Genomic DNA, 12,555 nt, shown 5'->3' with positions numbered 1-12,555 from the left:
TAAAAATGCTATTTTAAAATGAGTTCTTTGATACACACCTTTCGTCCCTTGTGAGATGACTTTTTACTCTTAAATGAATAATATGTCGGTGTTAAGTGATGTAGAAACAACAAAAAGAAAAAAACATTTCTCTAAAAATAGTCAGGTACAAGGAAAACGACTGAAAAGGCAGATGATGTCCAAATAAAAGATAAAAACTTTATCTTTAAAAACTTACAAGAAAGTCACAGCGACTGTACTTTATCTATTTAAACATTTCTCTTTTAAATTTTGTTTATTAATCCAGACTATTTGCAGAAAAATGCTGCTGCATTCGACCATATCTAAACAAGCCAGTGGCACACCCATGTTTCTGTGTTTTTCTGTAGCTATGTTATTGTCCACACCCTAACAAGAAATGCTTCACTGTTTCATTCTCGTGACATTTCTCACCCTGTCCTGTTTTAAGCTCTACAATCGAACACGTGACTGTATTTAAAGTGACCTGCCATGCTCTTAATCTTGTGAGAAGTATCCAACATTCATTCCCGTCTTAAAAGTCTTACTTGTAGGTAGATGTAGTCGTACATTTTTACGGTTGTGTGTTCACAGTGCAAACACAAGTGGACAAAGTAACTGAGACACATTATGATGCATGGATAGATGTAACAACCCAAAATTGTAACCTTTGCAAAGATGTGTATGTTTCTGGTTCATATACCTTATTATTACTAAGGCTAATTTACACTGTAAAAAAAAACATGCTGTTTTTACAGGAAAACCCTGGCAGCTGGGGTTACCAGGGACTTCCTGTAAAAACGCTTTACAGATGCAACTTGTAAATTGATTTACAGTGAATGAATCTCAGATTAAAACTGTTAAATCTACAGGAAAAAGAAGTTAATTTCACACATAGATGTGATATATAAATACACTATTTCCTGTATCTTTTACAAGTAATAAATGCTTTTTGTGGATCCATAAACTGCAAAATTAACAGGGAAATATCGTACAAAGAACTAATTTAAAATGGTAGAACTACAGTGAAACTGTGCATATTAAATGGAGCTGCTCTGTAAATTATACATAAAATCTATGCTGAATATTATATGTTTTAATGTAAAATTTTAACCATAACCCAGCAAATTTCTTACTGCTACGCCTACACCCAAACATGCAAAAATACATCTTGAGAAAACACAAGAGAGGAAAATATCACTTTTGGGAAATTTATTTTGCAGCCACATTAGCAAAATGACAGCAAATGGATCCATTTTTCCAACTAACACAATATGCAAGGCACACAGCAACTACACAATTCAATCAAAATATAGGCTATAAAAGCTGTGGAACATTCCTGCAAAGCAAGAACCATGTTCATGAAACAAGCATTTGTTAGACCCTCCACCAGAAAAAGTTAAATAACCTGTTAAGACTTTAAAACAAAAAACACATATTGTGCCAAAAATAATCATAAGCACCGTGCAACGCAACACGCACCCTGCTGTCACCACAACCATGGCCTTGGTCAGAAAACATCAGCAAAACCACGTGGTGAAACAAACCTACACATGTGGTCTAGAAACACTGCAGTAGCAGCATGTTGTTTTTTTCTTTTCTTATGTAAATAAAGAACATTCCTACAAAGAAAGAACATCTGAATTGGCTTCATGCATTCGACCAGTAAAAGGTTCCAGTACACATTGTGGAACAAAATTAACAAAGTAAAACTAACAGTCCACAGAGAGTCAAGATTTAGGCTTAGCGCCACTCGTGGTCGGCGAGATCCTGAATCAGGGTGAGGACTCGAGGGTTCACACTGAGACGACGCTTTGAGTTTTTGTTCTCTACTTTGGTTCCTTTTTCTGGGTTTATGGAGAAGAAACACCTGTAGAATAACAATCATATAAAAGTTTATTAAGCATTTTTATAATTGATCAGTTAAAATACACGTACAAAGTAAGTAAAAATTAAGTGTGTATATATATATATATATATATACACACACACATATATATATATATACACACACATATACATATATATATATACACACACATATACATATATATATATACACATACATATATATATATACACACACATATATATATACACACACATATATATATACACACACATATATATATACACACACATATATATATATATACATATATATATATATATATATATATATATATATATATATATATATATATATATACACACACACACACATATATACACACACACACACAGTCATGGCCATGACCACGTTCAAGACAAAGTATAACCAAAATGCTGTGGGGAAGTGAACAATGCATGGTCAAAAGTATTGGCACCCTTCACGAGTGTCTTCTGCGGTGATATGTCACACTTTAGCATTGTTAAAATCCAAAGCAAAGGTTATAGGTAGTCAGACGTCAGTTAACGCTTGGTCTAGCCCTGAGTCGCGGCCAGGCTTGGACCCGGATTCAGACTGTTAATGTATTTAAAAAAACCAAACAAACAAAAAAAAACAACAACAACAAAAAACAGAAAAAAAACAACTGAAACCGGCTCCAAAGCCGACCGAGACTCAGAGCCAGACCTGGACTCGAACCACATCAAAGCCAGACTCCAGATCCCAGAGTCTCAGTTATGAGAAATAACAAAGCCATATTTGTTCACCTCTGAAGAAACTCTAAAGTGGACGCCAGCTCAGATGGATAATGGATGTTGAAATTGTAGTAGCTCCCGAACATGAGGCACAGTGCAGAAATGAAGGAGGATATGTTTGTGCTGACGAGGTTCCGATCAATAATCAGCATGTATCTTCTTGAGGAATAGCAGGACTGTCCTGTGAACAAATTATTTAACAGATTATATCAATAAACACGGCAGTCACATGACATTCTATAAAAAGTGCACTTACAGTTTTTCTCAGTCGCTTTGGTGCATTTCTCACAACAGAATTGAACTCTCCACCACTACTAAGGCACTTCTCAAAACAATTAGTGCAAACTGCAAAACATGGTGGATAACTTGCAAAAGTGAGTCACTCCATCAAAAAGAAAAGTCAGGTGTCCAAAATAAGTTGTCAATGCATCAACAACAAATCCCTTGAGCAAAACAGACAATACATTCATCAAAAGCAAGTACTGATACCAAACAAAGTGTCAGGGCTGTCACAATTACAAGTCATTAGACCAGCACCTTTGGTCACAAAATCACATGGTCTGAACATGTTCCCATTGTGACGGATGTCTTTGTAGGTGCTTCCCAATGACATGTCAAGTCCGGACCGCATGCATGGCATGTTGAAAACCATAAATTGTAAAGGACAATCAAGACACTCCATATGCACTCTTGATAATATTTAATTGAAACTGTTCACAGCATTGTGCAAACTGGGGAAATACAGTAAATCAAACATTTTACAGCAAACAAACTCACCTAGACAGTAAACCTCACTGCAGTAGTTACGACTCAAAAAAAACAAACTGAAAAACAGACACTGCTGCATATCAATCATTGATATCTAGACGCTCCCGTCTGTCTGCCCACATATTTGCATCAACATCACAGCGTATGTCAGCTCTATCGATGCATCGGGGAAAGTATCTTCTGGAGTGTCGAATCCACCCTCTGCAGGACTCTGCTGTGATGTCATCACAAGCTGCATCCATAGCTGCTAGCAGGGTCATTTGGGTATGTGGATGCCTGTCATATACCTTCCACCTCCAGGAAGAGAAAAACTCCTCAATTGGATTCAGGAATGGACTGTAAGGAGGAAGAAACTCCATAAGCATCCTGTCGTGTGCTGCAAACCACTGCCTGACTACAGCAGAGTGATGGAAGCTTACATTATCCCAAACCACTACATACATTGTCCGATTGTCACCAGGATCATCCCTTCCATTTTGTGGGATCAGGTCCCTATGAAGAGCATCCAGAAAAGCCAACAGGTGTTGTGAATTGTATGCACCAATACGAGGAATATGGGTGTGAACACCATTCTCTGAGATTGCGGCACACATTGTAATATTCCCTCCTCGTTGGCCTGGGACATCAATGGTGGCTCTTTCACCAATGTGATTCCGTCCACGCCGTCTGCCTTTTGCGAGATTGAATCCCGCTTCGTCAAGATATACAAACATGTGCAGGGGTTCCCTGGCCTCCAACTCCAGGATATGCTTTACAAAGGATGAGAATCAGACAGGTCTGTAATGGTGCATTTGGCAGAACAGATTGTACAGTTGGAATTGTACATAGGATTACAGTAACATGCATAAATGTAGGTTGAGTACATGGCCTAAACTGTTACAGTGAACAGAGGTACATATGCGAACATGTGTTACCTGTACATACTGGTGACGGAGCTCCTTCACTCGATCACTGTTCCGTTCAAATGGCACTCTGTACAATTGCTTCATGGACATTTCATTCCATCTGAGGACTCTGTCTATGGTGGAAATTGATATTGACTGAATATTTCCGAAGATGGTGTCATCGTTTACGACAGTTCTTTGTATTTCTCTCAGTCTCAAAGCGTTGTTTGCAGCCACCATTGCACAAATTCTTTCCTCTTGCTGCGGAGTCATAAGTCGACCTCTTCCACCTCCTCTAGGTTGTCTGGCAGTCCTTTTTGAGATGCAGATGGGAAAACACACACATGTAAGCGCAGACATGCTTACAGTGATTGTCACAGGACTATCATTCAAAACTCCTTTCTTTACAGCATTACTGTATTGTACCACAGCACACTATGCCACACCTGGGCCAAGTCTGCGCTTCAGTTACAGTACGTCTATGTGTAAGGATCTGTAAGGTCATGTCCTAATGCAAGTCTCCTGTATGACTATGAAAGTGCAGAGCAAATTAGTTTGTGCTGCATACTGTAACTAGATTACGGTGTGCTCACCTGTTTTCCCGACGAAATGTCTGGATGATAGAACTTACAGTAGTTCTCCCAACATTTGGCTGCACCCTTCGACCAGCCTCGGCCATTGTGAGGCCATGGTTTATCACATGATCCACAAGTGTTGCCCTGATTTCGTCAGGAACGTGTCTATGTGGTTGGCCTCTTCTCACCCGGTTTTGTCCTCGTCCTCCACCGATCCTCACTCCTCTTCCACGAGGCTGACGTTCCATGTTCTGCTGTTTTGTAGATTCAGTATGCACCTCATGCCAATCCTGTCTGTTGGTTTACATTGCAGTATATATGTACTTGTGGAGTGGGGGATGCTGTGCCGCGGTTCACCTGTGACTGGGTAGGAGAGGCTTTTCATTGGTTGCAAGTAGGAGTGACACACACCAATTTTCATTAGTGTGAGATAAGGTTCACCTGAGACATGTAGTTTATGGAGATTTTCATGGGAACTCCTCCAAAATAGGGTTTTCAAAATGGGTGTATGAATCGTTTGACAAGCTGTTCAGCAATTTTGAGTGCACTGACACAAGCAATGCAATGAAGACTATTAGTTGTAAGGACAATGACTATTCAGCCGGTACAAGTATGAATAATTGTGACATTCATGATGAAAGAAAGGAGATAGTGATGAATAGGAAGTCAAACGTGACCATTCTTTAGATATTTGTACTCACTCAACTGCTTCATGTCCAAAGGCATTTGCCTTTGGACGCAGTGAACGTGAAACCGCCACAGGGTTGTGCCAAAACGACTACATGTTGTGGTGGTTGAACTAACTGTTGTGCAATGTTTAATTCTGTTGTGAGAAATGCACCAAAGCGACTGAGAAAAACTGTAAAAAAAAAAGAGAGAGAGAGAGCTATGAAACAGACTTACCACACACGATAATAGTGGGTGTCAGAGGCACTTGCTCCAGTTGTACCTCATCTGCCAGACATGTGTCTTCAACACAGAGAAGCATGGATTCCTCCTTCTCTTCAAAGTAGCTGAGCAGAAGCAGGACCATCTCTTTCACATCATCTGAGCAGCCACTCTGCGGTCCCCTCTGAAGCCTTGCATAAGTCTGAAGGAACACCTTGCTTTTGCTGACAGCAACTGTGGTCAAGTAGTCCAGTAGCCTTTTCCCCTTCAATTCCAAATTACGTGTGAATGTCTCTTTGAGGTCAATCCCAGTAAGTTCCTTGAAGTGGACAGACATGCCAAGTTCATCAAACCAAAACGGCCACTCCTCCCTAAGGCATTTGATACTTTTCCCCTGATTGACATGTTGACGTTGTGTGTAGTAAGTCATTAGACTTTTTACCTCTTCTGGATTGGTGTCAGCTTGCTGGAACATCACCTTGAGTTTTTCCATCTTTTGCTGTTGGCTCTCTGGAGTTTCTTCAAGAGGCAGAAATTCTACATTCCATTTAATGCACCCGTATGTATCCTGCATGGCTGCTCTTTCTTCTAAAGGGATCTCGTCTGTGTGGTCTGAGTCAGTCTGATGTTTTCTTTTTCTTATTTTGGGTGTTGAAGTGCGCCTTACATTTTCAATTCTGTTCTGCAACTGTTTGACAAGTGAAAGGTAGCCTGCACCAACAATCTCACCCTCTATTAAATCTTGCAGAGAATTGGGATATTTTGCCACCATTTTTCTTGCAACGTCAATTGAATGTTTTCTACCTACATGAGGGCATTTTTCCATCATCTCAGTCACAACAATCCGGACCATTTGCCTCCTCAGTTTTGGGCGAGGCCTTTTCCCCCTCTCAAGAAAATGCATCACTTCTGCAGGAAGTTTACTCCATGGAATTTCAAAGTTGTCATCCCATTGTGTGTCACATCCTGGGCTGCTGGAGGAGGTCGACGATAGACTTTGGGGTGAAAGTGAGAGCAATGACAGCGACTGGGTTGATGAGGCTTCCACAGATGATAGCGAGCTGTTCTCTGGAGTTTGGTCTTTAAATTACAAAACAAATACAATTATGATTCACACTGTATGTCTGTTCATGACCATCTCTGCTTTTGAGTTTGAATAGTTGTTTGTTGTTTTTACTTACATTTCTGTTTCCAAGCAGAAAGAAGCTTTCTTGCTTGTACAGGTCTTAATGCTGTCATCAAATCTGCCTCCGTTACGAAGCGTAGATCATCACTTGTCTCAACTCCAATGGACTGCAAGTGCTCCTCCAGGATGTTTTTGTTCACAGCTTGAAGTTCTAGTAGGACTTCCGTGATGGCGACATCTAGGAAGGTTCGCTCTGAGTCACTCATACTTGCACTGAAGAAGAAACGCCACATCCAAACAAAATAGAAAATCACATACAGTTCATACACTTGATGGAGCAGGGTGTGGATCAGGTGACACTTATATTAATGTTAAACTATTTACAGTGAGAAGTGAGCTATTAGTTGGACATTATTTTTCCACAATACTATGCTTTAGTGGAATGACTCGGTATTCTTGAAGAATGTATGATACCAAAGGATAGAAATCAGGCAGGTCATTAATGTTGATACACTGTAACCCAAGACTGTCCTTTGTCACAGAATACAGATGGTATTCTGAGAGGAAGATGCCTTTGTGGATATCCATTAGAACATACACAGATGTGTCATTTTGAATCAAGATGAGTAGAAGTTCACCAAACTCCATACACTCGTCATTTCTGTACACAAGAAACTGTCCCTTTTTATATGCAGTGCCCTTGTACTGAATGTCTGTGGTAACTGTGGTATTGCTTTCTGAAAAAGCTAACTCCCTGACCGCATGCTGAATAGTGTCACTGTAGAGGTTGGGATAAAACGCGCAGCTCTCCTTGACTTGCAGCAGTTCACGGCATTCTTGCCCTGCTAAAAGATAAGCCTGATACATCTGATGACGTGTTGACAAAGTTTGACAAATATTTTTGAAGCTTTTCAAGTGTCTGGCACATCTTTTGAAGTAACTGTGTTTACATTCAAACCTAAGCGTCCATAACCTCATCAATGGACCAAATTTCAACAACAGTGCTGAATAATGGCGCAAATAGTGGTGCTTGGGTTTTAGTTTAATTCCAGGAAACAACATCTCTCTCATCTCCAAATATTCTTGGATCAAAATGTCAGCGAATGCTATCTGGGACAAGGATTGTCTCTGTGCTCTGAGCACAAATAAGATCCACAATGTCTTTCAACTGGAGAGCTAACTGCCATACTTCATCCTCATGGTTTTGTACTTTGTCACCAATCAAAACTGGCAGCAATCTCAAAAGGTTCCAGTTTTGAACGGCTTGCCCTGATAATTTGGATCCGTCAGGTTTGACAGTACATGGCTTTGTAAGTGCTTCGGATCCTTTATATTTAAACTGTTTAATGCGTCTGTTTAAAAGGGAGTATGTGAACCATTTTTTATTTTTTATAATGTTCTTCAGGTACAGTGCTAGATCATATGACACAACTCCTTCAAAGAGGTCATGACCTAGACAAGGTGGGAGACCAGGCTGGGATACGTGAAAAGACTGAAGGGTATTGAAGATGGAGTTTACCTTTATTCCTCTGACGTCTTGGATAGTTTCAGACTGGAGATCAGCAACAGCCGCGTCATACGTCTCTGGAGTGCGTGGAGGACCACAGGCATTCGGATCAGCATAAAACTCACTTCGTGTTACTTCACAGTACCTGCAAAAATATTGAGAGCAGCTGAAGTTTTCTGTAAACCCTCCTATGCAATGAGAACCCAAGTTGTCCCCAGCAATACAGTAAAGACCCCCTTTTACTGTTTCTCCATCTACATCTATTCCATCTGTCTCCAAGGATTTCAGATCTGCCAACAACTCTGAGAAAACTTTGGCTATTCCAAAATGCTTGAAGTCATTCTCAACACACAACAAGACTAAAAACATGTTATCTGTATTTGAACGCAAATGAATGGGTAAATTTGCTAATGACAGATAGACTGCAAGAAGTTTGTGCATCTTTTTAGCAGAACCCAGGGGATTCACTACCTCAAATGAATCTTGGTACAAAATCAGTTTGAGGCTTTCAGGGTTTTCATTAAAGAACTGGTGACATTTGAAAATTTTGCCATCATATAAATCCTTAAAAATTTCTACATCAGGACCCCCAAACTGTTGTGACTGTGTATTCCTCCATAACTGTGACTCTAAAAAGCTCTTCAGGGTTTCTCCAACTGGTATGTAGTAAGCACATTTTTCTGTCATGTTTTCATCCATTCCCAATGGCACTTTCTTGGGTTCTGTGTATTTAAACATTTTTTTGAATGTTTGATTTCTGGTGTGTGTTGTTCCTAGTTGTCCCTGATGGCAAGCAGAGAACAAATCTGACTCTTTAATGCAGTCACAGATTTTAGTGACTGCTTCATCTGATAGGTTCATTTCATTTTTTAGTAAACAACTTACCTTATTAATTGTGTAGGCTTGACCCAATTCGTGCACATTCTGCATTTCCTCAGCAATAGTCTGTATAGTAGAGGCAGGAATTAGCAGCTGTCCTTGCAGTTTAAGGTAAAAGAGACACATGTTTCTGAGATAAGAATGACTATCCTTCTCTGGCATATCACTGGCTGAACTAGCAGATGCCATGGTTTCATGTGTGTTTTCTGAATATTCTGTACTGTCATTTGGGGGCTGAGGACGAGATTCCTTGTACATATCATCAATACCATCTGGGGAACAAGCTTTATGCTTCCTACACATGTGAGAAGTAAATGATGACTTTTTTGTAAACATATGCTTACAACCACTTACTGGACATGACACAGACCTGCCCTCTGCAATATGATCGTTTAAGTGAGACACTAGCTCTTTCACTGTTTGAAAATGGCGGGCACATAATGAAACTGCACATTTTAAATCTGCAACAAGAGCTTTAGGAGTAGCTTGAAGTGCAGGTGCATTGTGCACACGATAAACATGCCCCTTGAAAGCAGAGTACGTGGTGAATGTTTGGCTGCAATTTGCGCCAACACATTTAAAAATACAACAAGGCTCATTCTTATGCACTCTGCAATGTGGTACATAGCCTCTTAATGTGACCAATACCTTTTTACAAAAGACGCAGATGATCATTTTTAGTATTTCAAAAGTTTGCCTGTGCTTTTCAGCTGAACTAGCATGCTAGCGCTAAGTTATGAGCATTAGTCTAAATATCAACTGGTGCTTTTATCTCAAAAAAACGTCGCCAAGATATTGAACTTACCGTGCAGACTTTCTGACGAACAAACACAGATCCTCAAAAAACACTTGAAATCGTATGTTTGTAATTTGTCCTAACAACGTAGTTGCTAAAAGTTCAACGTTTTCTTCTCCCGTCTTCTCTCTCGTGCTAGGGTTAGGGTTAGGGTCGTGAACTAGGCGCTCTTCTCCTCCCGCCCTCACGTCATTATCCAATCAGAGACGAGCTTCAGATGCACATTCAAAATTAGGCGCGCTCAGTGCAACGGTGAGTGGCCTGAAGTAGCTTACAGCTCTGTGGAGATGAGGCACCATAGAGATCCTATGGGAGGCACTGTAAGTTTGTTTAGCCTGTAATAATGAGACATTGCTGACCTAACCCAAAAAAGTATTCTAGTCTAAGTATCACATTGCAATTAAAAGAAACATAAAGAATACAAGCATTATGACAGAAGCATTACTTAATTGTTAAATAATAATTTCTTATTGGTTACCCTACAATAGGCTGCAAATAGCCCGAATGATTTAAGAAAAAAACATGATGTAAACAATTTTAATTGTATATTTTTATATAGCCTATAAATGGAGAGGCAACCTCTCAGGTTCACAATGACATCTTCTGTGAAAACATTTTTATTAGTCCTATCCATGACTTTGCATCATTTCATGAATCATGTTAAAAGTAGGCCCAGTACAACCATGCAGTTGTAAAGTGACTTACATATAGGTCATGTGTTTTTAAGAAAAACTGACTAAAACTGTGATTTTTACAGTATTTGCATGTCAAATTAACATGATTGTTTGGTTATGAGTATTACGGTGTTTCACTGTTTTTATTCACAGTATTTGTAGTTTTAACCAATAAATTTGATTATAATCACACATTCATGTTGTAAATATAACAGGAACATTCTGTTTAAAGGTTTACAATAATTCACTGTGATCGAAACAGGAAAGTTGTGTTTTGGGGTTTACTATACATTTCTGTAGGGGTTTTACATGGTTTTTATGTCAATTTCACTGCCTTTTTTTTTACAGTGTAGCATTGATTACGGTACATTGTATTATACACATTTCTGTTAATCCAAAGGGCTAATGATAAATATATCCATGTATTTCTAATGTAAATATTTCCATGTTTTCTTAAATGAAAAAATATTATTTATCTTAACCTGAAAAAAAAAAATCTCTTCCAGACTGTAATACTTAATGCTACCAGTCGGGGGCATTCCTGTTTCATCACAGACTAGAGAAAGATAGGTAGGTGTACACGCACAAACACAAACACATGCATATCTACAAAGTATGCTGTTCAGTATTATTGCATTCTGTTTGCATTCTGTTTCTGTCCATTTAAATGTACATAAAATACATGAATGTGTGTGAACTTGTGGTGTGAAATTTTAGGAATAATTGCATCTCGTTTGTAATCACGCGTGTGTCTTAGTGGGATCAGGTTTTGAATTCCAGATGTTTGACGTGTTTTTGTGGTATTATTCCCCTGAGTAACATCTCAAACTGCAGACATGCAGAACTTCAGAAGCTTTTCTGTTTTTAGTGAAGATCTGAACTTTGTTTGTCATGATTGTGGCAGCTCTGTGGTTGATCTTCAGCGTGTGATAGATAATCCAGGTTGCTCCGTGTCAGCCCCTTTGTGCCTATCCTGCACATGTAACCGAGTCTCCAACGGAAGCCACCAATTATTGGCACTCAGCGCTCATTTCTCTTACATATCAACACACAAATACACACAGCCATGATTTCACTACTTCAAGGGATTTTACTTTGATTTACGTTCCTTTCCCGTAAACTTACTATACACATAGGCCTAACCGCTAATCTTGATCCTGGCACAAACGATTTCACTTAAGTTGATATTCATACAAAAATATGAATATCAACTTAAGTGATATTAAGTTGATATTAAGTTTATATATGAAATTCGCGATTTGGACAAACAAATCTATGAGAAGCCCGAATTATTGTATCTGGGATTTATAAACTTCTAAACAAAGATATCATCATAGACAATACTTAAGTCTCTTAACATAATAATTTACATCCCAAAAAATTTTAAACAGTAAAAGACACAGAATACCCACAAATTTAAATATTTTAACGCCAAATTTTCTCCTTAGTTTCGGCTCCGTTTAATAACTCCTCGAAAATCAGAAAACTGTAAAGATCAACCTAAATCCACCCGTGGGACAGCGTGCATGCATTTTAAAAGCTTGTCAACGGAGCCATGACGCACTAGACATTAGTCTTGGCTTATCTATACCATGAGTCCCCGTTAAGTTGTGACTGCGACAAAGACCGTGCTGCTTAAAGATGACACCGTATTTTATTTATTTATTTTATATATTTATTTATTTTATTTTCTTAAGCCGAAAATGGATATCACGATTTCGCCTTTAACTCACTGTTTCTAATCACACGTCACTTCCGTTGATTCTCTCCCGACCTCATCTTCCCCTATCGCCAAAAAAAAAAAAAAAAATCATCGGT

General features: G+C 39.0%; 1 protein-coding gene across 2 annotated transcripts; it reads right to left on the bottom strand.

Moving 5' to 3' along the window:
* Positions 1 to 1,136: 1,136 nt before the first annotated feature.
* Positions 1,137 to 12,461, bottom strand: LOC146655301 (uncharacterized). 2 transcript variants are annotated; one of them, XM_085427357.1, is made up of 8 exons: positions 10,073 to 12,461; positions 9,274 to 9,333; positions 8,401 to 8,533; positions 6,937 to 7,154; positions 6,198 to 6,835; positions 5,771 to 6,074; positions 2,653 to 2,821; positions 1,137 to 1,867 (listed from the first exon to the last, which is right to left on the bottom strand). In XM_085427357.1, the coding sequence occupies exons 4-8, from the start codon at positions 7,145 to 7,147 to the stop codon at positions 1,741 to 1,743; spliced, it is 1,449 nt and encodes a 482-aa protein (XP_085283483.1). In that variant the 5' UTR covers positions 7,148 to 7,154; positions 8,401 to 8,533; positions 9,274 to 9,333; positions 10,073 to 12,461; the 3' UTR covers positions 1,137 to 1,740. The 2 variants fall into 2 exon arrangements, with proteins under 2 accessions (XP_085283483.1, XP_085283482.1); XM_085427356.1 differs by having other exon boundaries at positions 5,771 to 6,835.
* Between the last annotated feature and the right edge of the window lie 94 nt (positions 12,462 to 12,555).

Source organism: Rhamphochromis longiceps, linkage group LG13, assembly GCF_057381845.1.
Source record: "Rhamphochromis longiceps isolate RC_006_pf linkage group LG13, R_longiceps_female_GT1.1, whole genome shotgun sequence".
In the NCBI taxonomy this organism is placed as follows: domain Eukaryota; kingdom Metazoa; phylum Chordata; class Actinopteri; order Cichliformes; family Cichlidae; genus Rhamphochromis; species Rhamphochromis longiceps.
This window is presented reverse-complemented; position numbering and strand designations above follow the sequence as displayed.